Source organism: Balaenoptera musculus, chromosome 9 (genome assembly GCF_009873245.2).
Source record: "Balaenoptera musculus isolate JJ_BM4_2016_0621 chromosome 9, mBalMus1.pri.v3, whole genome shotgun sequence".
NCBI lineage: Eukaryota > Metazoa > Chordata > Mammalia > Artiodactyla > Balaenopteridae > Balaenoptera > Balaenoptera musculus.
Window position 1 is genome coordinate 18,845,832 of NC_045793.1, and position 27,426 is coordinate 18,873,257.

General features: G+C 39.6%; 1 protein-coding gene across 16 annotated transcripts in view; it reads right to left on the minus strand.

Moving 5' to 3' along the window:
* CALD1 (caldesmon 1) overlaps positions 1 to 27,426 on the minus strand; it is a 179,465-nt gene that overhangs the window by 73,524 nt on the left and 78,515 nt on the right. For 15 of the 16 annotated variants that reach the window (XM_036864046.1, XM_036864045.1, XM_036864043.1 and 12 more), the window contains one exon: positions 19,806 to 19,917. In XM_036864046.1, coding sequence (XP_036719941.1) covers positions 19,806 to 19,876 — 71 coding nt within the window. In that variant the 5' untranslated portion in view covers positions 19,877 to 19,917. Of the gene's footprint in view, positions 1 to 19,805; positions 19,918 to 20,584; positions 20,774 to 27,426 lie in introns of those variants that run through there. The other variant, XM_036864048.1, reaches the window with a different exon arrangement.

Below are 27,426 nucleotides of genomic sequence, written 5' to 3' on the forward strand. Positions count from 1 at the left end.
CTCTCCTAGGATGGCCTTCTCTCCCTCTCCACCTGGAGGTAGCTATTCTTCCCCTCCCCTCCTCTCCTCCCCCCACAGCTGGCCCCACCCCAGCAGGCTCACCAGCAATGCCACCCTAGTATGTATTTGGTTCTAGAATGAAACAGGATGGGTGTGTGGGAGTGAGACATCATTTCACTCTGTCTTGATGCTTCTGTATTATCATGGTGAAATGCAGGTCCTCTGGTCATGATACCACCGTTCAGTTAAAAAGAGGGCATTCTTTCCTTCCCAAGGCCAAACCTTGAGCCCCAGCATTACGTTGCTAATTCTTCCCCTTAAGAAATCCTGACCCCCAGTTGTACCCCCCTGGCAATCTAACACATGTCTTCAGTGCAATGCACCCTAACATTGATCATAAAGGGGACTTTTGTTCAGTGAAAAGATTATTGGCATTCGCCACCGTTTTCCTGATATCTCCTGAAGCATTCTGCCTTTACCCAACAAAGCTATTCCATCTCCTTTTCCCTAGAATGGCTTTTTAAACCCCCTTTGCTTCTCTGAATTCTAGTGGTTCTTTAAGAACCAGTGTCTGGCTCCACCTCTATAAAGTCTTCCTCATTTTGACTTTATTTCTTTGTAATTTATCATCTTAGGAGGAGAGATGAGGAAGTTTGAACCCACTCTTGTTTGCAAGCATTTGAGAAATAGTTATGTTGTCACGTGTGACTCAGCCCTTCCAGCTAACTTGCTGTGAGGCTCCATTTCTGTTTAAACTCTTTTGCAACAATTATTTAGGTCTAGTCTCTAAGTTCTTTTTAAAATCTGGGGGTTTGGGCCTTCCCTGGTGGTGCAGTGGTTGAGAATCTATCTGCCAATGCAGGGGACACGGGTTCGAGCCCTGGTCCGGGAAGATCCCACATGCCGCGGAGCAACTAAGCCCGTGAGCCACAACTACTGAGCCTGCGCGTCTGGAGCCTGTGCTCCGCAACAAGAGAGGCCGCGATAATGAGAGGCCCGCGCACCGTGATGAAGAGTGGCCCCCACTTGCCACAACTAGAGAAAGCCCTCGCACGGAAACGAAGACCCAACATAGCCAAAGAAATAAATAAAAATAAATAAATTTAAAATCTGGGGGTTTTAGCCAGCTGGACTATTTTCTTTTCCTGGAAAGAAAAGTTTCTATCTTAAAAAGATTGTGCTTCTAACTCCCCTCTGCCCTCCAGCTTGAAACACATCTTTAAAACAATAAGACAGTGCTTGGAAATAGTAGGGTTCTAACAACAGTTTCTTGAATGAATGATTGCTGGTGCACATCTATAAAACCCTGGTTCTGGTCTCAGAAAATAATAGTATATACCTTATATAATTCTAAGAAAGAAGTGTGTACATGAAAGATATGATTTCTGCCTATAGGAAAATGAATTTAGCCCTTGGTGATAATTTTAGAATATAGATATCTTGTACATAGATACAATTAAACTGCAAAGGAAATTAAGAAACTATCATGGGGACTCTGAGGATGTAATTCTGGTGCAGGGAAAATGTCACATCTTCAAAAGGTCACATCTTCAAAGGAAGCACGTTAGTTCATAAGCCACAGAATTCTCAGTGTGTATCACTCTTGTTCAAAGTATCTAAATATTTCCACACCATAAATTTATTTTCTGGTGTCCACTTTACGCATCTGGATATTAAATTTACACATGGTTTTTATAGCTGGAATCAAATCCAGATTTTTTTCCAGTGATAGCATATAAGGTCTAAAAAAGTATTAATTTCTTTTTTAGGAGGTCAGACCTGGATTATATTTGTTCCTATTGCTAGAGAAATAGTCCAGTGTGTATTTTGGATACTTTGGATGTAGTGTTTATTATTGATATTACATAAATGACACTTTTTAAGGTACTGTCCTATTTTGTGATTAACAGATCACATGAATTAGTACATGATTATGATATCTATCTATAGATAGAAATAGATGGATGGATACACAGAGTCTTATTTATTCATTGTTCATGTGTATATACCTTTTCTCACCTGTTTTCTGGCAGGGATGATTCCTAATACCTCTTTTGCATCTGATACAGCTTAAAATAGTGTTAGACATATGGCAGGTGCTCAATAAATACTCATCATTTGCTCTCTGGGTTAAAGGGGGGACAGCAATGGAGTAGAGATGCTGCATCAAGAAGGCCAGTTGGGGCTTCCCTGGTGGCGCAGTGGTTGAGAGTCTGCCTGCTAATGCAGGGGACATGGGTTCGAGCCCTGGTCTGGGAAGATCCCACATGCCGCGGAGCAACTAGGCCCGTGAGCCACAATTACTGAGCCTGCGCCTGTAATTACTGAGTCTGGAGCCTGTGCTCCGCAACAAGAGAGGCCGTGACAGTGAGAGGCCTGCGCACCACGATGAAGAGTGGCCCCTGCTCGCGGCAACTAGAGAAAGCCCTTGCACAGAAACGAAGACCCAACACAGCCAAAAATAAATAAATAAATAAATTTAAAAAAAAAAAAAAAAAAAAAGAAGGCCAGTTGGCTGGTCCTCCCAGACTCCCACAGAGTGGCCTTTTTTGGAGTATTTCTCATGGTACAAGCTCTAGAAGCTCTGCTGCCCCAGTCACTGGATCTTGGGAGTTCTCAAAATGGACAGGTCTCAGAGAGATTGATTGGCTCACAGACTCACAAGAAACTGATGTATACATCAGAATGCCAATTAATGCCAATTAATTAAGATAGAATGGATGACCTCCCTCTTCAGTGCCTGGGGAGCTCTCATTTCCCAACCAGGTTACCCCCATTCCCCAAACCAGAATGTCAGGAAGCCTCAATCACCAGAGACTTCTTCATGATGTGGAGTCGGAGCAAAGAGAGGGAACATCATCACGAGGACGATTTCACCCAAGCCAAGCGGAGATGTGCAGAAACACCTACCTCAGTGGAGAGAATACTTATCATGTCACAGGACTGAACAAACCCTGAGACTCAAGGTCTGTTTTATCTGGATATTCCTAGATGACCAGTGCCAACCCTGGACCTGGCATCCATGCAGACCTCTTCTACTGGCCCATTCTTTTTTCAGACTTACTAAGGCCATCAATGATGTGGACTGAATGTTTGTATCCTCCCAAATTCATACATTGAAATCCTAATCCTGGATGTGATGGTATTAGGAGGTAGGGCCTTTGGGAGGTAATTAGGTCATGAGGGTGGAGCCCTCATGAGTGGGATTAGTGTTCTTATTAGAATAGACAGGAGAGAGCTTGCTTTTTCTCTCTCTCTGCTGTGTGAGGATACAACAAGAAGACAACCAACTGCAAACCAGGAAGGGGGCCCTCATCAGACACCGGATCTGCCGGCACCTTGACCTTGGACCCCCCAGCCTCCAGAGCTGTAAGAAATAACTGTTTGCTGTTTAAGGCACCCAGCCTGCGGTGTCCTGTTACAGTAGCCCAAACTGACTAAGGCAATAGATTACAGTTAGACTCCATTCGCTTATATCTGAGAGACCTAATGTAATTTGACACGCATTGAATTTATTAGAAATGTTCTTTTGTACACTTTTTGGGCACCTTTATGGTGGCAGCTTGAGACAAGAGGTTAGAAATAGACTAGGAGAAAGCTCTTCAGCTTTAGGACATTATTTTACTTTGAAGTTATTGAGCAATGAAATCAAGCTATTATTAAGAGCAAGGCAGGAAAAACCAATAGAGATCCTTTTTGCTCATTAGTTCATAGAGTAGAATAGAACAGGGGAGGGGTTTTAGTGAAAACATTTAATTAAAAAAGTCATATTCATTTTTCTTATTTAAAAGCCAAAAGCCATCTGGAAAGCTTTTTAATTTTAAGACCTCATGAAGACAACAAAGAAAATAAAATGGATGATACTTACACAAAAAGTAGCATACAGTACACTTCAAATCTGAAAGCCAGTGACCTGAAATATGCATTCAGTTTTCTAAAATATGCTGCAAAGTAGAGAGAGCTGGGGTAATCTGAGATTCCCCTAGGTATTTTAGAACTCAGTGTCTTTCTAGGATAACTTCAAATTATCTTTCCTTTTGACTCTTTTTCAGTGGATCTAAGAATTAAAAATTAAATTAAAAATTAAAAGATACAATTCTGAGACTATTCTATAGTGCTTCCAAGCCTATGTGTTCTGGGTGTTCCAGCTCATTAACTTCATTTTAATTACAAATTTTATGATAATGAATTAACCAAAGGGTATACTTTTGTAATTAAGAAACTCAATGCCTACTGCAGAATGTGTTGTATCGTAGTCAATGTTTACTAAATTAATCTGAATCTTAGAGTTTTGACTAATAGCTATTTATAAATGCTTCTCCTCTTTCTTCCAAACAGTACTTTTTGAGGTGTATGAACTATTAATAAAAACAAAAAAATTCTCCACTTCACCGAATATAAAGTTAACCCTCCGTATCTTGGTTTAAAAGTCTTGGGTTTTCTAACAGCTTTCTTTATTCTTTTTTTTTTCTTTTTTTTTTTCTTGGTTCATCCCAATACTAGAAAACAATGCACTATTTAGAGTCTAAAGTTTAGACCCAACTTGTGTGTTAAACACTCTCTATTTCAGAAAGAGTGTTGGTAAATATTAGTCTGAGGTTGGCCCTACCCCTAATCTACTTCTGCCCATCCTCCTGGGATTAACTGAGGTTGTTTATGCCTCCAGACCACAAACTTCGTCTTTCATTAGAGAAATTTTTGATTATATAGTTTGTTCACTGTTGGACTCTTTGGGGCTTGGTATGAACCCTGTAATTCAATGATTATCTGGTCTTATAATGCAAATGTTAATAGCAAATAACACTAAGAGCTTGAGTACTAGAGCAAATAGGCCAACTAAAGGGAATCTACTCTTACCATATGAATATCACTTGCCTCCATGATGCGACTAAATAAGCATAATGGTCAAAATTACATGGGGTAGAAAGTCCACTATCCTTAATAATCAGAGAAATACAGGAGGTGAGTTTCTTCATATCTCTAGAGACAAAGATAGGAAGTCAAAATTCCAGTGGCTCATCAGGAGAGTGATGGAACCCCAGATATGGTATGGATGGTGGCAGTACTCGGAGAATACCACAAAGGTCACCAATGTTTCTGCCTCCCCATAAATAACTTATCGAAGTGAGCAAAGTTCTGCCTTGGTACACAGATATGATCTGAAGTATCTGTTTGCTCATTCATTTATTCAGCATTGAGTATGGGCCTTCGGGGAAATAAAAGTGAGTAAGATGTAGTTTTGGATTTAGAGTTGCTTTCAATTTGGTGGGGAAAAGAGACATATGAACGAACAAACAAACAATAAAATGGGTGACGATAATTAACATACAAACAAATGCTATGGGAAACCCAAGGTGGGAAATCAGTCACTTGATTGGGGACCTCTGGGAAGGTGTTTTCCAAAGGATGACTGTTGAGATAGGCCTTCAAGGTACGAGTATACCACTTACAAGAGCTTCAGGAGGTAAGGACAGTGGTGTGGAACAGCATAGAATCACTATAAGCCTGAGGACTTTTGCTCACTTAGATGCAAAACCAGACAAGTAAGTGACCAACAGCAGGGTTTAATTCTGATTGGGATAAAGCCATCATTTTAAAGTCTTTTGAATTTTCTCTTCAATTCACAACTAGGGGGAAAGAGAAGATAAAATGGCTGCTTCTAATCTGTATTTGAGGTCCTAAGCCCTCTCCAGGGGTGATAGGCTCTGGGGAGAGTGAGAGGTAACATTTTATAGCATTTTCTCTGAGTCAGATTTTGGAAAGCCTAGAATGCCTGAGGGCCAGTTAGATAGCATAAGATTAGCAGAGAGAGAAGTGTGAACTGTCTTTTTTTTTTTTTAAATTTTATTTATTAATTTATTAATTTATTTATGGCTGTGTTGGGTCTTTGTTTCTGTGCGAGGGCTTTCTCTAGTTGCGGCGAGCAGGGGCCACTCTTCATCACGGTGCGCGGGCCTCTCACCATCGCGGCCTCTCCCGTTGCGGAGCACAGGCTCCAGACGCTTAGGCTCAGCAATTGTGGCTCACGGGCCCAGTCGCTCCGCGGCATGTGGGATCCTCCCAGACCAGGGCTCGAACCCATGTCCCCTGCATTGGCAGGCAGACTCCCAACCACTGCACCACCAGGGAAGCCCTGAACTGTCTTTTGAAACACAGTATATGACCAGAATGAAACTTGCCTCTACACATAGAGTTAAATAGAAGTGAATCTGATCTAAATGAATCATACAGGTACCCCTACCTGATAAGCACCTGTCATGTGCAGCTCCCTTACACTTTTGATGACATTTGTCCCTATCTCATTTAATTTGCTCAGCCACCCTGAAAAGTGTTAGTTCTATTTTACTGATGAGGAAGCCCAGATCTTCTAAACTTTCATCCAGTATCCTCTTTCTTTTATCCTTGATCTAAAAGGTACTCTCTTTCATGGTGTTAGAGGCAGTTGTAGGGGTTAGCCACAGCATAATGCAGAAGGAAAAGCACCAGAACTGGAGTAAATGACAAAGTTTCCAGATTTAATGCTGCCACTGACTATGTGCTCTTGGACATGTAACTCTGCAAGCTGGGTCCAATGATTTGGACTTCCAAACTCTTTTCTGAGAATGCAGGGAAGAGAGTCTTAATTTCTGACCACATAACCCAATAGGATACCAGGATATGTTTCCTAGCAGTAATTCCACATTTCAATCAGAGTTCTTGTGGAAAACTAACTCCTTTCTGAAGGGCATGCCTCCGTGGTTCACTCTACCATTGCTCTGACAAATGTTTCAATGAGATAGAACTTATATTCATGCACCTCTGAAGTGAGGCACTTAGAAATGAAAGGATTAGGAATTTCCATCCTACCTCAGCCTTGAGTTTTATAAAAGCTTCATTCTGTTCAGTTCATAAGCCATGGAGCTTCCATAGCAATGATACTCCCTGGGTAGCCAGGATATACTCTGAGGGTGCTGGCTTAGGAAACATACATATATTTGGAATGTTTTGCTTTCATGGTTAGTTAGGTGGGAAGAGTTAAAGGCTCTTAAAAGGGGAGTATCAGGAAGGAAGGGCATCAGATATCAACTCTTTCTATATCACAATTTTTGTCCAAGTCCCCTTAACAGTAATTTCTCATCCTCTTCATCAAGGAAGGAGAAATGGTGAGGGAATGTTAGATCTCCAAAATGGGTCCCCACTAAAAAAAAAAAAAAAATCAAGATATACACAACAGTTTTGATTAGAGAAACAGAAGGACTCTTCAAGGAAAGAGTGGGCAGAGGTATACATCTACTGCAGTTGCCAATAGTGCCTTGGGAAAGATGCAGTGTAATTATACCTGCTGAGGCTTCTGGTCTTCAAACCAGCATGATAACCCATCATCTCATCATGCTTGTCTGTTTGTTCACTTCCTGCTCAGTAATTTTCCATATTAGTCTCTTGATTTCCCCAGAAAGACCTGCCAACAGTGCAAGGTTTTCTGTGGGAATCAAAAATGGTTTGACTCTGTTATGCTAAACAGGCACAGTAGAGCTACTAGCTCCAGAAATAAAGGACTGTTTCATTACCTAGTTGCTGGGGCCAGCTCTGGAAGTTATCTAGTTTTCATTTGGAGAGCCCCTAATTATGCAAAATTCCCTCTGGACAATAAGACCCAGGTTACTTAAGAAAATAAAAAGCACACATTGAGCAATCTTCTGGAATCTAACAGTTGGATCCCTAAATGGTACAGGAAGATGGAAGCCAGTGAAGATGTGACACGGGGTAGACCATTTCACCCAGAATGGAAAATATGAACATCGGAAGAATTTCCTATTCTAAACAATATGCAATTTAAAGTACACTCTCTGGAGACTCTCCTGAATGTACAGGCTTATGGCTGCTATTTATAGTGGCTGATGTGTACTTTACCAAGATTTTTATTCCACCAAAGGAACTGTATGTGATGTAGGGGGTTATTAAAATGGAAAATAAACCCTCACATTTTAACTTAGTTAATTGGTACTAATCTCAAATGTAATGTCAAATCTCACTAATCTAGATAACTGAAAGGAAGGTCTTTACAAATTATGCAATATTTTTAAAGAAATTCAGTTTTGAAAATATGTTCAAGTATATCTGGTGACTTCAATCAAACTAAAAAAAATTAGAAACTTGTTTAAAAATTGCATGAATAAAAATGATTTATAATTAGCAAATTAAGCTTTTAAATGCAGGTGAATGTTCTCAGTTTTTTAAAAAGTTTTAAAAAGTTGTGCTCTCAAGTGTTTTTAATAACTAAGCCATGGAATGTAAGCTTGCATATTTAACGTATTAATCAAATCCTTTACTTATAAATAGTTCAAATTTATACTCTTCTATAGTTTCATAAAGATTTTAAAATGGAAGAATCTGAATTAATGAAGATTTATGATAGACTAAAAACTGATTTTCCAGCTCCTGATGAACATTACTTATTATGTGGCAAACTAGTGAAAAGAACTGATTTTATTCACAAGGTATGCACATTATTCCTCTTTAACCTCATTCACGGATGAAAGAGAATCCATTTATACAGCCACTGTATCGTTCCAACATGCTCATGTTTCATGTCCAGTGGTACTTTCTCATAATAATGTTAAGAACCTTTGGGATAATAAAGGTCAACTATTTCCCTAGAAGACTTCAAAGCAATTGAGATAGATTTCCCTTGAATAAGAATTTGGAATAGTCTGTAATCAATCCTGTCTGCATTCCCACCTGGCCAAATGATAGCTACAAATGCAGATCTCTTATACTTGGCTGGTCAGTGAGAAAACCAACGGGCAGAATAGATATACTCAACATACATATTTGATAGCCTTCATTACACTTTATTTGATTTTGATGAGCATTCGTTGCTTGTAGAGAATTCTTTGTTTGTAATACTTCTCCAGGGTTCCCAGCTGTGGACACAGAAGGACTCCTTTGGTCCTGTATGTTTAGAAAGGCAAATTTGTTGCCCTCTCAGAGAACAGTGGGCTTTCATTAACACTTTCACCTGAGTCTGGAGAGAATCTTTGGAAAGCTCTGGATCACAGGATCCTGGAAAAACTCTCACCTAAACTCATATTATCTTATTTAGAATTTTTTTTAAAAAATGAATGAATTTTTCAGAGTTCTGGTTACCTCTGAGGATGGGGAGGCAAGGGGGTGGGATAGGAGAGGGGTCTGCCGGGAGTTTCAGTGATATTGGAAATGTCCTAGGTCTTAAGATGAGTGATAAGTTTATAGTGTAGGCATTACAATGATTTATAACCTCTATATACATTATATAATATTATTTTGTGTGTACTAGCTTTTTCATAATTAAAATGAATAAAATCACTAATTTAGGATAAAATGATTAGAAGTTATTCTGTAAAATTTAGGCATATAACTTTCTTTATAAGTACAGTCTTTATGTATGCTGTTGAGAGGCTTTAGGTTACTTCTTTATTTGTGTTGAAACCATAATTATGTAATATGAAAAAAACCCTGTAATTCCACAAGGCAAAAAAAAACTATTTAGAATATATGATTAATTGAATATTAGATACATAAATTATTGAGATCAAAACCTTGATATGTTAGATACCAGACTACCCTATATCTTTATCTTGATTTCAAACCAGTATGGAAGATAAAAAAAAAAAAGACTCTTTAAAATAAGGAGGTAGATTTTCTTTTCAGGATGGATACTTCATAGCCATAATTCTCCCATCACTTTCAAGGTGATGGCTAAAACAGATTTGAAACAGAGTGGAGACTGAACACCATACTGTCTGAAGACGTGGGGACCGTGCACATGCTCAGTGATTCAGAAACCCCAGAAGGCAGCTGGAGAGGTGCCGAGTTTCTTGGGAGATGACTCTGGAGAGGGCTTTCCTGATAGCTCCCTCCTTACCATGTCCTCCAGCCAGCCGAAAAGTAGCAACGACAGGGAACATTCACCGTGCACTAGTCATATATACATACCATATATATCATATATATATTCTATCTATCATCTATCTGTCTATCTATCTATCCATCTATCTATCTATCTATCATCAGTCATCTATCTACCTAGTGCTTTGTAATCTATATGAACCTTATGAGGCCATTTTCCTGATGAGGAAATGGGCTCAGTGAGGCTAAGTAGAGTTATCCTTGCTAACCCAGCCAGGAATCATACCCAAGTCTGCGTGATTCTGCTTTCTGGGAGATATCATCATGTCTGTGTCCCACTCCAATCTTCCCCATTCTCCCAAAAGATAGTAGTTATAAAGATGAAACATGAAATCCTCTTTAAGGAATCGTATCAGTTCCTATCTCTCTCATATTTAGAGAAGAAACTCCTTTGATGAGTCTGAATTGCTAAAATGAAACTGGTAAGGATGGAGAAATCCTACATAGTAACTTAGTATCATAATTAAGGTTGGTGTAAAGAAATGTTGCCTAGACAACATATGCCAAATAAAAGACTTCCAAAATTGATGGCAAATGGGGTTCTCTTTGGAAAATCACCACAGTTTTCTTTTCCTTCTTGACTAAGACGGCAAAGTTCGATTCCTAGTTCCTAACAATTAACGGTTTTCATTCTGTATAGCTACTTATCTTTTTTTGCTTTTCATCTTACTCACCATGAAGTAATCTGACCAAGTCTCCTTTTATTTCGTAATATTATCCATAAAATGTTTTTTAAACAAAAAACACCCTGCATGCAATACAGTGCAGTATACACTATTTTCCCAAAAACATGCTCTACTTTCCTCATCAATAGCCATGGCATTTTCTATAGACAACTCCATTTATTCAGGGGTCTACACTGTGCCAGCAGGCTCTGCCTCAGCTTAGCAGGGTGATCTTGAGGAGGTCGGCATCCCTAGACTTAAGTCTCTTCATATGTAAAATGAACTTTTAAAATTCAGTAGATCAGGGATTCTTGGCCCAGTGTTCATGGGCCCTGTGGAGGTCTGTGGATGGAGGTCCATGACGCCACTGAAAGGAAGTGACAAGTTTTGTGGGTGCATATGTACATTTTTCTTGGAGGAGCATCTATAGCTTTCATCAGAGGCTCAAAGTAGTGTGTGGTCCAAAAATGGAAAAGTAACATTCCACTACAGCAGAGTATCCATAAGGTTAGTGACAGCCTTATGATTTCATGAGTGATGATGTGACTAAGTCCCTGTTCTAATGGTGAATACAATCTTATTGAAAAAAATCCAGAGAAAAGTCAAGAAGAGTTATGCCAACAGCCTCCTTTGGCTTGAGGGAGAAAACTTGATCTTCTCTGTTTCTATTTTCCTGTGAAATGGGAATAACATGGGAGATTTTTTGAAGGCAAACAAAGCAATGACTTTGTCTACATATGTAAGCAATTTACCTGAATAAGCATAAAGAACAGTTCAATTAAGCCCAATAGCCTCATTTTGTCTGTTGCCACATAACTGCTTTGAATGATTTCTCCCCATCTTAGGGAGTTATTTTGGCATTGTAGAGACAATGGACCTTCAGCCAAGACAACCAGTTGAAACATGAAAAATTATATTGATCGGGGCTTCCCTGGTGGTGCAGTGGTTGAGAATCTGCCTGCCAATGCAGGGGACATGGGTTCGAGCCCTGGTCTGGGAAGATCCCACATGCCGTGGAGCAACTAGGCCCGTGAGCCACAACTACTGAGCCTGCGCGTCTGGAGCCTGTGCTCCGCAAAAAGAGAGGCCGCGATAGTGAGAGGCCCGTGCACAGCGATGAAGAGTGGCCCCCGCTTGCCACAACTAGAGAAAGCCCTCACACAGAAACGAAGACCCAACACAGCCATAAATAAATAAATAAATAAAATTTAAAAAATTTATTAAAAAAAAAAAAAAGTGCCCTGCAAAATTAAAAAAAAAAATTATATTGATCAATTTGTTACAGTGAAAAGGTTTTGAGATTTGGGGCAGGCAGAACCAGACTGTACTCCACAGCTGTATGAAGTTGGACATGTAACTTAACCTTTCAGACCTACAGTTTCCTCAACTACAAAATAGGGATGATAATATCCAGGTCTGCTATAGACTGAACGGGTCCTCCCCCCATTAAATTCGTATGTTGAAACCTAATCCCCAATGTCATGGTATTTAGAGTTGAGGACACTGGGAGGTAATTAGGTCATGAAGGTGGAACCCTCATGAATGGGATAAGTGCCCTTTTTAAAACAGATCCAGAGAGCTCCCTCACCGTTTCCGCCATATGAGGACACTGCAAGAAGACAGCTGTCTATGAACCAGGAAGTGGACCCTCACCAGATACTGAATCTGCTGGTGCCTTGATCTTGGACTTTTCAGCCTCCAGAACTGTGAGGAATAAATTTCTATTGTTTATAAGCCACCCAATCTATGGTATTCTGTTATAACAGCATGAACAGACTAAGATAAGGTCATAGGGTTGTTCTGATAATTAAATGACATAAGGTATATAAAGTGCATCACCTAGCCTGGCACTTGGCTGATGCTAAACAAATGATGGTTCTTTTTCCTGTCTAACACTGGATGAAAAATTTGGCTGAAACTTTTTTCTACTTGAGAACTATTTTTGCTGAATTGAACTTTTCAGGTAAAATTCTAAGCTATGTTTTATATGCTATATTTAAAATAAAGACATATAATTAATGAATTAGAAAATTAACTTCATAGCTACAGTATGTGATTTTAAAATCCTCATATAGCAATTATATTTGTGTGGTAGACTTATTTGTGACTACAAGTTTTATTTCTTTCCCAACTTTAATAGAAACATCTTAGCAAATATTCAGATCAGTATAGGAAAGAAGCTTTGCAGAAAGGATGCAACAAATCGTAATGACTGAGCTGACAGATGAATGAAAATTCAAATTCAGTAAAATATTATTTTGTACCAAAGGCCTGCCGAAACATTAATATGATTTTAATAATAACATCTAACATTTACTGAGTATATACTGTGTGCCTGTAGTTGTGTTAATTTCCCTACATCAATTAGTTAGCTTAATTTTTACAATGATTCTGTGAGGTAGAATAATTATCCCCATTTTTATACATAAAGAAATTGAAGCACAAGATGTTTAAGTAATTTGTAATGAGGTTACCCAACTGGTAGTTGTCAAAGTCAGGATTCGAACTCAGGTCTGTCACGCTTCATCACCCACATACTTAACTACAACATTGTCCTACCTCTCCCCAGGTGAGCGAAGACTGGTAAATTATGAGTCACATATACAGACTGTAAAAAAAATTTCAGCACTATTTTAAACTATAAGTGTATTGACTCATATATATGCCACATTTTTTCCAGCTAAGAATGAAGTTATGGGTCAGCATGTGAGGTCCTTAAGAATCTAGATTTTTAATTTTTATTGAACAAGTGTCACATTGGGTAGATCCTGGACTCTTGATGTTCTACTGATCATCATAAAGTGGGATACTTTTAGGACCAGAGGAATTGTTAGGTAAGTGGAAATTGGTCCAAATATGCCATTTTCACTGTTTATAATTTGACCGTTTATAAATTGACAGAGGTAATAAATAATGTCTATTTAGAGTGAGTGAGAGAGAGAACAAGAGAGGGAGCATATGAATATGTATATATATATTGATTCTTCATGTGGCTGGACACAAATAAATAATTAAAAATCCCTTAGGTGGAAATTATCTAACTCATTTTCTCAGTGCCCCTCCGTTCAAGTTAGGCTGACCCTAAACAATATCAAATAAACATAAAACCCTTACAGCAATATTTTTAAGTCTCTTTCAAATGAATTACTTGAAAAAAATCTTTTAACTTAAAAGTAGAAATGTAGATACAAATCCTAACATTTTTTTTTGCCCCCTGGAGTGATGAATTTTCTGAGAGACCTAAAGGGAAGTTTTGAGCAAATTTAGCTCCTCTAATAATTTCGACTGTTTCCAAGGAATATTTTATTTAACTTCCGAATGGAAAATAATTTTCTGATTACAGAGTAACAAAAAACTGCATTTGTAAAGATTTTGATTTGAAATTTCAAGGTCACAATGCTAAGCATTTTAAACAAAAGTGTTTTTGCGTAATCGTTGATTGGCCATGCTGTTAAATCATGTAAAAAGTTTCAGTGATAGACTCCTGGGAGGCAACTACTTAGACTCAGAGGACTTTAAAAAATTGTTTGCTTTTTTAGTGAAGTAAAAATATTTACTTTCAAATGTCTAATCATCAGTATATTTCAGAGGCCCATAAAAATGTATGAACGATGACAACAGCAAGAGTGCTTTCATTCCCTTTATTTATGTCTATGAGCCTCCGAATCTGATAACAACTGTACAATGGGGTCCTTTCTTCTGATCAGAAAGAGGAACTTACATTTGGGTGTGGAAAGCAGGAGCTGGGAATGCAATGAGTTCACATCTTGAAAAGTGAGAGAGCTGCTCGTGAAAACAAGCCCAACGTGGGGAAAAGTATGTCTCACTGAAGATCTCTTCATGGATAAACCATCACTGCAGGTTTCTCAGCAGATACACCAAAGCTCAAAATCCTTTGGGCCAAATATAATAGAAGAGCTCAATTTGAATTGGTGTGAATTCTTCTTGCTGAGACAGTGTGATCCTCCCTCAGACCTTGTTACCAATCACGTCCTCAAAACTCTTCACTCAACAGCAAATTCCTGCTTCTCACCTTCCTAAGGTCACCTTCCTAAGGTTCCTGTATCCTCTGAGAAGTGTAGAAAGAAAGCATTTTTGGGGTACTTGTTGAAAAGGAAGAGAGCTGAATTTTACCTCTTTGAAAATGCATCCCTTTCCACTACATTTCCCCCTTTGAAAATGCTGTATTCCCCGATGATATAAAAGGACATGCATGCATAATCCAGGGTAGATGATTAGGAGGAGATTGGAATGGAAACAAGTGGATCAAGTGTTGATGAAGATGCACATGGACCAGGGGAAAACACATTAAGATGCACTAAGAAATACAGAGACAAAGGTAGAAAGGGATTGAAATAAAAGAAACAGAAAGGGAAGCTGAATATACCCATTCATTTTGTATTCCCATGAGATAGGTGAAGAATAATAGACAGCAAAACAAATTATTTGTTTGTTCAAATAAGTAATTGATTCAGAAATACGGTTTAATTTGAGATGTGTACAAATAGTATCTTTTGCCTAGAAACAAAGCATTTAGGATTTTCACTGATTACCTGCTCCATCCATTCTGCCTGCTGAAATTTTTTTCTTCCCCTTTTTGTCAACTTGGCTCTAAAGTTACTAATTCATCTATGATATAAGCTTCGTGACTATTGGGACACTGCCTGGACTGGTGAGAACTCATCCCTATGGTTCAGTTTACTATCTTGTACCTATTCAATACATTTTTTGGATGACGGAATAAAAGATGCATAGGATAAGGAGCAGGACAAAGAAGGGAAGTATATTTTTGATTTAACTAGGTTCCCAGTCTAGGTTACGGCAGGCTAGATGATTTGAAATGGACTGGACTGCAAACCCTTAGAATGAGGTGTGTGCACAAGAGTCTCAAGGCAGCTGTGATGCAGTGAATGATTGCCAGTCCCAAACCCAGGAAAGCCAGCATGGCCCAAAATGTACAGTTAGCTTTTTCAATATCTTTTTAAAAGCTCTATTTCTGAGGAATAAAATGCGTAAGAATCTGGTTTACTTTAATTTGTGGTCATAACATCTGGTGAGAGTACTGGTTTTAAATTATTTATCATTGCAAAGTAGAACAGCACCTGCTCGTCAAACTCAATAACAGCGAATTAAAATAACAGGGTATTTTTATTTGGAAAGGCTTTGTGGGTAAGAAGTGGACAAGTCAACAGCCTCTTCTCTGTGTTACCATTTCCCCCATGCTCTCTGCAGGGGTACAACATACAAAGGGCATAAGTCATCTTTAAAAATTATCAGTGAATATCAGAGTACATATTACATTTAAGGATGTAAAAGTGTAGTTGCTTGATACAGTGTAGTTGCTTTTATACAGGTTGAAAAGCATGAAGCACACTTTTCCCAATTCTGTCATTCTGCTTCTCTGTCCTTGGTGCCCCAAAATAAAGTTTGAAGCAGAGTAGGAGCCCAATAAAATTTTGTTGAATGAATGACTGAATGAATGAGCCTGCAGCTCTGAGCTTTGGGGCCACTCCAGATCAAGGCTGAGTTTTTTCTTTTAGTTGCATAAATCCAAAGGAGAGTCTGTTTTTGCCCCAGGTATTATGCATAAAGCCATAGAATCTCATTTTTCAAAATGGAAATCTGCCTTATTGTTTTATTTGTTTTTAAATAAAGTAATACATGATCATTATAAAAAATTAGACAATACTAAAAGCAAAAGGAAAATAAAAATTATCACCAATCCCCCACTCCTGTCACAGATGAAGAAGCCAAGTTCTAAAGCTAAAGGAAGAGGGACTTGCCCAGGGTCTTATATGCCCTTTATCTTCAGATCAAAGCCACGATTTTAGATGGTGCTTAATTTCCAGTTCTGGATATCTGCTTCCTGTACACACCCTGAAATTTCCCAACAAAGTTGGCTGGACCATAAAGCCTGACCTTCACTATTCCCATAAATGATCAGATTTTACAAAATCCTAAAGGGTGAACATGGACTTGCTTAACAAATTCCAGAATAACAGAACTAAAGTGTTCACCTTGAAACATGAAAAGGTAAACTTAGTACAAAATATAAGGAAGTACTTAAGTATTTCTCTTAAAAAAAAAAAGAAAGAAAAGGAATCAAATGAAATACAATATCCCCAAAGAATTAATACAGACAGAAATGTAAGTTAAACAAGTGTATTATAAATTTGTGTGAATTTATTTTAGGTTATTAAGGGTACCTAACTAAGCTTCACTGGGTACATTTTTTTTTTGAGATTGACTTTAAAGAGAGACATATCCTTCCAAACAAAACAAAAAACTGGAAGGAATGAACCATGTAGATGTGTGGAAAATTCTTAGGCAAAATCCTGGTTCTAAAAGAACCTAGTTTATTCCCTGTAATTACAGTATGGGTATAACCACAGTAAGTTAGTTCTATTATTCCTCTCACGTTGAGTCCCTGTTTCCCAATTCACATAGCAAACAAAGAAGCTGAAGATACTGATCTAGCCTGATGCCCAATTTCCTGTCCCTATTCCTGAGTCCCCCAAGCCCCAATTCTGTTAGGCCTGCCCCTACACTCTGGCCTGGTCTGTTCTCTGATCCTGCTGTACTTTGGTTTTCTAGCACACCATGAGGGACATAAAGACAGAAACTATGTCGATTTATATTTCCCCATTTTTTGTCACTGTTCCTAGCACAGCGCTGATGCTGAATAAACATTTGTTGGGAACAGTATTTTATAGATTTTCAGGAGAAACTGAGGTCACGTAACACATCATTGGAAAGGATAAGAGGTATGCTCCAGTGGGCCTGGACACCACCTACAAGGCTTCAATGTACGCTCAGCAATGGGTGCCCCATACTCTCCTGGGTTCTCCCGACTCCCTGAGTTTTTGTCTCCTTTGACGGTTTCCATTATGTCTTTATGACCTCTCACTCTCTCTCTCTCCACTTGCTTTCATGTCACTATCACTACCATCCATTTTCTGCTTTTGTGCTACCACTGCCACACTGAGTGTGCCCAAACTGACTTCTCTAATAATAATTTTTCTCCCCTTTTGAACAAAGATTGACAATTTCTATCTCCCAATGCCTGGAGGAAATCTCCAATTGGATGTGGTTTCTACCTGAAATTGAACACTCTCCCCATGCCCACCCAAGAATGGAATACTTCACAGTTTCCCTTTCCAGCTCCTCAGACTTACATTCTGTGGGAGAGTCTGAGTTTCTCCATCTCCTGAAAGATTTGCTAATTCTCCCTCTAAAGACGCTCATATTTGATCTTCATTTCCATATTTGCTGCCCTGATTCAGTCCTCATCACCGTGTGTTCAATACTAACTCTTCCAGTACGCCCACACTCTAGCCCACTGTAGATAACGTTCCCCAGTACGCATAGGTCCCCCACTAAGTCTCTGTCTGTCGCCTTTTATATGAAATAGAAACACCCAAGATGTACGAGTCCAACTCATTCTTCCTTAAGCACTTAACAGTTTCTTGCACCGGGATTCTTATTTCCACCTCTTGAGTTTTGCAGATGTTACTCCCTCCTCTACATGGCTCCCCTTTTACTCTTTGTCATCACCATTGTTACTCCCTCCATGGCCCTCCACTTCCAGGGAGCTTTTCCTGACTGGTTTCATCACAGGATGATAACTGCCTTTTCTTTTCTTGGTATTAATTTTTAGTTCTGACTATATTGCTCTGTTGTTTCTTACTTGTTTAGCTAATGATAATGGTTAAAAAAATAGTAGCGTACCATTTATGTGTCAGGTACTAGGCCAGGCCATTTATGTAGTTCAATAATCTTCACAACAACCACAGAAGCTACATAGATATTATGCCTATTTACAAATAAGGCAGCTGTGGCGTAGTGAGAAGTCACTTGTGCATGGCCACACAGCTCATAAGTGACAGTTGGGATTTGAACCTACAGAGCCCAGGTACCGTTCATGGTACCATGTGCCATATAGCAGCCTACTCTGACCAAGTTAATCAAAGGCAGTAATTTTACCTTCTTCTTTTGAATTCTCCATACAAATAGGTAGATCCTATGCTTCAAATACTTTTTGTTGGGTTTCCCTGGTGGCTTAGTGGTTAAGAATCCGCCTGCCAATGCAGGGGATACGGCTTCGAGCCCTCGACCGGGAAGATCCCACATGCCGTGGAGCAGCTAAGCCCATGCGCCACAACGACTGAGCCCGTGTGCCGCAACTACTGAAGCCCGTGCCTAGAGCCCATGCTCCACCACAAGAGAAGCCACTGCAATGAGAAGCCCGCACACCGCAACGAAGAGTAGCCCCCGCTCGCCGCAACTAGAGAAAGCCCACGCACAGCAACGAAGACCCAACGCAGCCAAAAATAGATAAATAAAATAAATAAATTTTTTTAAAAATTAAAAAAAATATATTTTTTTGTTGTAAGTGTAAGTTTCTAGTTTTCTGCTACAGGATCACTAAGGGGTCATCTTACTACTATCTTTTCACTTGTGCACTGGAATTACTGAGGCAAAATTGATTTGCTTTTAAGATCATTGTTTAACATTTTTCTTCCTGTGAATGCCTACTCTGCTTTCTCAAAAGAACATCTGAGTTAAGTCACATTAAATGCCACTGTCTTTTGCTCTGAGGCCTAAAGTTTTAAAATATGCATTTATACCCCTTGCCCCACACGTTACTGCTTTATTTCCCCAACCTGCCCTTGTAAGCCACCACAGCAGAGGCCCCACGCAGTATAGCAGCTTCCAACTAGACTCAGCAGCTCCACAGCACCACACTCTACCGGCTATTAACCCATAGTATGTGAGTTACTGGATTTGGCGGCTTTTCTAACAAGAATAGAAATTTGTCATAAGATCCATCTGGGTCTTATTGCCTTTATTCTTTTAGAGTGAAGACTTCCATTTCCAGAATGGTTTCAACATCCAATATTTGTCATTTTTCTGTCATTTCAATATTGCAAGTGCTTTTAAAACTTTTATCCATACATTGCTTTTGTCATTTAAAAATTCTAATATGAAAGACAATGATTCAGTGCAACTATTTGATTCTTCTCCAATCTCTCTTTTTCTTGATGTTTGTTTGTGCAGAATTTAGAGTCTTAACAGTTAGGAACATTTTCTATAACTGCTTTTGCAAACAGTTCAGTGTGCAATACATTTGGCCCTTGAGGCTGATGATCTTTGAGGCCTGAAACCAATATTGTGGATAACAGAATAGAGATACCTTTGAACCCAGATCCTTACCTTTCTGCTTCCAGACGCATCTCTTCCCGCTTTTGCCTCCTAAGTTCTCTGCGACGTTCAAAATCATCCATGGTATGGGTTCAGATTTAGGGAGACCAGATAATGTCTGGATCTGAAGGGGAAGAAGCAGAATCAATATCATAGATGAGTTGGAGGATTATTTCCCATAGTCGTTCCCTCACCATTTTTTCATCCCCTTTTTCTTTACTCTTAAGAAAAACACCTTAGAAGATGAGTGAGGTAGCCAGGGATCAATTTCTGCCTCCCAAGCCAAGCCTTGTCCTTTATGTGTTAAATTCAGTCTCATTCATGTAACTATCAGCGACAAATAAGTAAAATTCCAGGATCACAGTTTAAAAAAAAAAGGGGGAGACAGAGAGGTTTGAAGACTTGAAATATTGCTGGGATCACTTGAGAGCTACTGAATGGTTTTGTTCCTTGTAACCTGCTGAACTACAGACCAAAGGTATAAAAAAGTGAACAAAGAAAGAGGAAAGGAGAAAAAGTGAAAAAAAAAAAAAAGAAAAGTGGCAAGAAAAGGAATTTGTAGGAACTAAGAGAAAAGTAAAAGTAAAAGAAAGAAATAATATAAGTATCCAGGCATAATCTGCATATCCTAAAAGAATATTAATATCAGAATGATAATAAATACCACAGCAATAATACCACGAATAAACATAATGCAGCAGCATTTTTAAAAGCAGTTACATATGATCAAACTGTTTTCAGAGCTCAAAAGTAGCAGCTCTTTGTAACCCAACCATTTTATCCTTTCCTACCTCCTCCGTGATAGTTTTAATCCCAGAAAGATCTTCCCTTTCCAGCTCTTCAACTGAGGATTCCGCTTTTCCTGCGTTTCTGTGCCATGGAGTCAAGTATTCCAGAATTCCCCTGCAGCCCCCAAACCCAAAATGACTACCAGAAAAGGGGAAGCGGGCTCTTTTTGTCCTTGCTTTGTTTACAGAGCTGTCAGTGGTTAGTTAAACTCGGCCTGGAATCTGGCATTTAAGGCCTGCTTGAAGATTGTTTCCTGTGTGGAGCGGGAGGCCTCCACTTCCTCTGGAATCCTAGACTCTCTGCTGCACTCAGATCACAAAAAATATTTTCCAGCCCTTTCTGTGCACATGAGACGAGCCATTTGCCCTGCGTAAGAAAATAGGGAGACGTGCAAAACCTGAAGCCATCCCCTAATGGCATCTTTGTGTGAGGGAGTGAAAAGCAAAACTTAAGACTCTGAAGCCTAGTTAAGAAACCTTCTTAAATTGTCAGATTCTTTTATTTTTCAAGCATTTTTCCCCTTAAAAAACCCACAAAAACAAAAATAAAATCTCAGCCAACCAAAACAGAATTATACAACGTTTGAATGTTCCCCCCCGCCCCAACTTCTTATTCCCTGGGGTATTATTTATACTGCTTATAAATCCTTTACAAATTCAAATTTGGGTGTTTATTTGGGGTTTTTTTACTTTACAGTGTTTTTCTATCTTACTCTTAGAAAGAGTACTTTCCAAGTACTTTGTTAGTTATGAAGGAAAGAATCAGTTTTCCTTTTTTAAAAATTATTCCATCAACCATGAAAAAATTTCTTTCTATTTTCCAGTCTGATCTCTCCATAGCTATCAGAATGAAAAAAAAAAAGTGATTTGAGGGTCTCCTGAGAGGCTGTTGGTCTCCCTGGGGTGGGTTCCTGTTCTGGGCGCAGTGCAGGGTGCATGAGGACAGCCCTGGGGGCAGTGGGACCAAACCTCGCTGACTTGAATGCTGGGTGCAGTGAGAGCAAAGGCTTCTCGTTCCTTTCTTCAGTAAAGTCTTTTGTTGTATATAAACCACTTCTGGAATAACTATAGCAACAGCAAACAGAAATAGGAGAAAGAGGTCTGTCTATAAGCAAACAATTTCACTTTTCTTAATTTATCCAAGTAGCCTGAAGAGTAGCCTCTAAGCCTCTGGGTCTCGCTCCAACCTCATTAAGCCGAGGAGTCATGCTGGCTGCTTGGTAGCAGTGGCAGCTGAGTTTCTCAGCCTATACCTCTGGTGCAGGTGCCAATGAGCAGTGAAACAAATATCGCCAAGCAGGCCGAAGATGCACACGGCTGGCAGAGCCCAGCAGCATCTTGGAGCACTCAGGGGAAGTGAAGCTGAGTAACATCGTGTGGTCACTCTGGCCGGCCATGCTCACTGGCTCTCTACCCACGCAAATTCTTTCCCCCTACCCGTTCCCTCCTCCTGCTCCTCACCTTTTATTACTTACTCGGGTGTTTTTTTCCTCAACCATAAAGAAACTCTACCTAACCAGTTATTTACTCATGGAATGCTGCTGAGTGTGTATGTGAGGCACTGACGGGGAGAGAGAGGGAGTGAGCGCTATATGAAGCATCTACACAGACGATGCCTTTCTGGGTTCTGCTTGGTGGACATGTGGCGGGTGCACCTGAGGGAGAAGAGAAAGCACATCTGTGTGCCGTGTGGTGCGGGATGACTCTCTGTTGGGGGGGGGGGTGTTGTGTCTGTGAGTGGGAAGATGTGTGTGCTTGTGAAAATGGCTCTCTGTTGGTCTCACACTAGGATGGAGCAGAGGTCTTCCTTAATCCTCACACCCTTCTATCACAGAGCTTCTCTGCACCTCCCTGGCACTGTTCCTAAGTAAGGCGAGCCATGTCTGGGGAGAATTGTAAGTGATTTTCCCCCCTCTTTTGGGAGCAGCAGCTTCCATGGCCTCAGCTAGTAATCTCTCATTTCCTCCCCGACCCCCAGTCAATGCTGAATTCCTTCCAGTAACATTGGATAGGAAACAAGCTCTCCATCAACCAAGTGATGAAATGTCAAGGCAGAGAGCTTCTGTAAACAGTAAAGCTCATGAGTGTCACAAGTGGGCAGAGTAGCCTGAAAGAGAAACGCAGGCAAAGGGATGTATGTATCAATGAATGTGACAGATGGGTTCTTGAAGAGTTGTATGAAAATCTAAATTTTTGTGCTGGGGTGATTGTAGTCACGCTATTGAAAGAACCCTGATGTGACTCCTTTTGTCAAAGGAAGAGAGGCGCTTTACAAAGGCAGTTGAACAATTACCTTCTGATATACCTGTCTTTTCAATATGGGTTCTCAAATACCAGCTTTTCTTGAAACAGGGCATACCTATGTTACTGCAATTAAGTAATATGTCAATCTTAGAGATTTCAAATCACTTAACACGCTGCCCCTCCTTTGGGTAATGACACCACCAAGCCCGTGGCCCAGCTGAATGGTGCCGTGAGTGGGCCTCCTGGGTCTCACCTCCACGCCAGGACACCCTGAAGCTTCCTCCCTTCCCTATTCTTCTTGCTACTTTTCCCTCTCAACTTCTTTTGGGGGGAGGGGGAGATATTTATCAATATTTCTTCTGTCATTTCCCTTTTTATTTGTCTCATTCTCTGATACTTTTTTTTTTCCTTCTCCATTTCCCTCCCTCTATCGGGAATTAAAGTCTATTTATTAAATCCAATCTAGGATTCTTAAAAAAAATTGAGTTTAATTTCTGATGTGCATCTTTCAATCAAGAATTCTAACTATTACTATGTTTTACATTTGCAAAGCTTTTTTCTTTTTCCTTTATGGGCATGTGGCCCTCACTAGAGTTATTTTCTGTGACAACTTTATAAGGAGACCTACTGTTTCTGCTTTTGTTTGGGACAGGGTTGGTGGCAGGTAAGAAGCCCTCTTAGATGTGTATGGGGGTGTGCATGTGTGGGTGGGTGTGTGTCTGTGTATGTGTGTGCATGTGTGGGTGTGTGTGTGTCTGTGTATGTGTGTGCATGTGTGTGTGTGCATGTGTGTGTGGGCATGCACATGCACACAGGTGTAAATACAGTCGAGGCAGGAAGTGGTGGCATGCAGGCCAGTACTCTGTTATTGGCGGGGGAAATTTGTAGAGAAAGCTAACCTCTATCTATCTTCAGATCATCATAAACTGAATGGTGAATGGGTTGGAGAAAGTCCTTGGGATTTCAGGGCAGTGCCAATATTGGTCTTGGAATGCATCAAGAATAAAATCTATTCTGTCAGGGACCCTGAATAAGTTAATGCAACTTCCAGAAGTAACCAACATTAACTGAATATGTGCTATGTGCTGAGGCATTTTTTTTAAGCCATTTTAAAAAAATTAATGGGGTTTATTTCTTAGTTTTAAGTTCAAGGAAATATTGAACAGAAAGTACAGAGTACCCATATATTCCCTCTCCTTTACCCTCGCCCAGTTTTTTCTGTGTTTGCATTCAACTGTGTATTCCCCACCAAAAGATATGTTGAAGTCCTAACCACCAGCACCTCAGAATGTTACCTTATTTAGAAATAGGGTCTTTGCAATGTGGTCAAGTTAAGATGAGGTTATTAGGATAGCCCTAATCCTGTGTGACTGGTGCCCTTATAAAAAGGGGAAATTTGGACATAGAAACAGATATACACAAAGGGAAGATAATGTGGAAACACAGGGAGAATGCCATGAGAATATGGAGAGCCAGGAACACCCGAGGCTACCAGAAGCTGGGGGAAGAGTTGTTGAACAGACCCTTCCCTGGGGTCTTCAGAGGGACCGTGCTGACACTTTGATTTCTAGCCTCTGGAACTGTGAGATAATAAGTTTCTGTTCTAAGCCACCCAGTTTGTGGTACTTTGTTACAGCAGCCCTGGCAAACTAATACAGCCTATTATTAAAATCTTGCAGTGGTACATTTGTTACAATTAATGAACCAATATCAATACATTATTATTAATTAAAGTCCATGGATCACATTAAGTTTCACACTTTGTATTGTACCTTCTATGGGTTTTGCTAAATGCAAAATGTCACGTATCCACCGTTACGGTATCAGACAGAATCGTTTCACTGCCCTGAACAGTCCCTGTTCTCCTTCTAGGCACCCTTCCCTCCCTCCCCCACTCCAGCCCTTGGCAACCATTGCCCTTTTTAAAACGGTTTCTATAGCTCTGCTTTTTCCAGAATGTTGTGTAGTTGGAATCATAGAGCATGTAGTCTTTTCAGACTGGTTTCTTTCACTTAGCAATATGCATTTAAGTTTCCTCCGTGTCATTTTGTGGCTTGGTAGCTCTGCTGGGCCATTTAAAAATATGTGTTCTTATTTTATCTACATAATAAACCTGTGAGGTAGCTATTATAATCCCCATTTTAAAGAATTTCAAAGTGTGTGCTCTTAACCACAATAATATTCTTGAACTAACCCACTATTTCCCTCTAGGAATTGTTTTCCCTTTCAGGAAGTAGGTAAGGGTGCCTCCCTCCCCCACCTCCTACTGAGAAATTCTAAGACTACTGTCAGTGATCTCCAGCTTAATTCATTGGATCATTTAAACTCAGGTAAGAAGTGATCTTAAAAATTATTCAGGGGGCTTCCCTGGTGGCGCAGTGGTTGAGAATCTGCCTGCCAATGCAGGGGACACGGGTTCGAGCCCTGGTCTGGGAAGATCCCACATGCCGCGGAGCAACTCGGCCTGTGAGCCACAATTGCTGAGCCTGCGCGTCTGGAGCCTGTGCTCCGCAGCAAGAGAGGCCGCGATAGTGAGAGGCCCGCGCACTGCGATGAAGAGTGGCCCCCGCTTGCCACAACTAGAGAAAGCCCTCACACAGAAACGAAGACCCAGCACAGCCATAAATAAAAATAAATAAATAAATTTAAATAGCACTTGGCAAACAAAGAGAGGGAAGAAAAATATAGTTATATATATATAAAAAAAAAAGCCCTCAGACCTATGATTCTTTAAAAAAACAAAAAAAAAAACCAAAAAATTATTCAATCCTCTTCAATTTCAAACCTATTTGGTTTAGTTCAGAGAATTATCATGTCTGGGAGATAATTAAATTAAACCTTGCAAATGTTTATTAAACTTCTGTTATTTTATTGTTACTTCTTTGTAAGATTCTTAAACTAGGATGATCATATCTGGACCGCTTCATTGCATACTTTTCTTTGAAATTTTAGTGCTTCTTCATTTTATACTTTCCTCCTCTTATCCACTTTGCCCTCATCTCCAGCATAAGAATTTCTCTGTTATTGCAAGGAACCCTAGTCTTTCAACACTGATAACTGTTATTAGATCCCTGTTTGACTAGTTATCATTGTATACCCACTGTAAAATTACATGGTCCAACTACTTCCATGAAGCCCCACAAAAACATTTATACCATCAATTTTCGATGAGCATTTACTGAGCATTTACTATGTGCCAGGTTCTCTTCTAGGCAATAGAGATATAATGGTGAAGAAGACTGAAAAGGTTCCTGCCTTCCAGGAACTTTTATTTCAGACTTTCTTGCTCTTTGAAACTTCTCCCAGGCCAATCATAGCCATCTTCGACCTTGGATCACACCCATCATTTGCTTTCTGGTTTTTGTTCTTGAGATTCAAGGCTTTGTGGGAGAAAGTCAGGGACCATGTTTTGTCTATCCTAAAGGTTTATGTTAACTTCAGGTGGGCCATCACTGCAACTCAGTGATGCCTCTCTTCATCCTGTATGTACCGGGTGATTTCTGGGTATAACACACGCCAGCAGATTCTCCACCTCTGCTCTTCAAATTATCTTCACTCACCTCAATCCTTAAATTGCCCACTCCACAAACAGTGACCTGGACTCAGACTTAGGAGACATGGGATGACCCTCTCTGAGCCTTTCTTCTCTGTAAAATGAAATGGTTGGACAGATAACGTCCAAGGTTTCATCCTACTCCATGTAATACTACGGTTCTGTATCTGCTCTCCAATCCAGCAAAGATGGATGCATCACACATGGCATGTACATGTTTCCTTCTTTCCACATTTGAATGTTTGGATACCTCTGTGCATTCTCTTCTAATTTTCTGATTTAGAAAGCATTAACCTTCCTTTCAAGCTGATCATCCCATGGCACCCTAGATAAAAATATTTTATTACCTCTCAAATGTGTCATATAATTTTCTACCTCTGCTCCTTTATTCATACCATTCCATCCATCTGGAGTGACAGCCCCTATCCTCTTCATCGTCCATATTCTATTCAGTTGTGCATTTCTGGCTCAGATTTCACTGCCTGCATGCCTTTCCTGAGGACTCTAGTTTGGTAGTGATATCTCACTAATTGAATATCCATCATTCATTTTGGTAATTAATAATCTACTGCCTTGCCACTGCTTATTAGTTGTTCTAACTACTACTTAAATATGTTACCTATATTTTACTTTCCACATGCTTTCATTCTTAAGATTCTGTATCTTATGAATAGATACAGTCTTTTAAAAAATCTTTTCACTCTTGGGACATAGCAAGCACTCAGGAATTGCAGCTGATTTGAACCGTTGGATTTTTATTCTCGATTTTACCATTCTGAGAGTGGAAAATGTAACTCAAGCTGATTCATCTCTGTACTTTACTGACTGATCAGTGTTTACAAAGTTAATTAAAGACCTTGGTAATAGACTATATATGAATCTCAAAAATTATATAAACCCACATTTGCAGTAGTGGCAGTAAATCTGGCAGTGTTTTCTTTCTGACTATAGAAAATGAACTTTTGTCTTTTTTTTAAAAAAAATCAATTTATCAACCTGCTTTGCTCTTTTCTCAGCTAAATTGTTCATTTGGGAATCAAAAACCAAA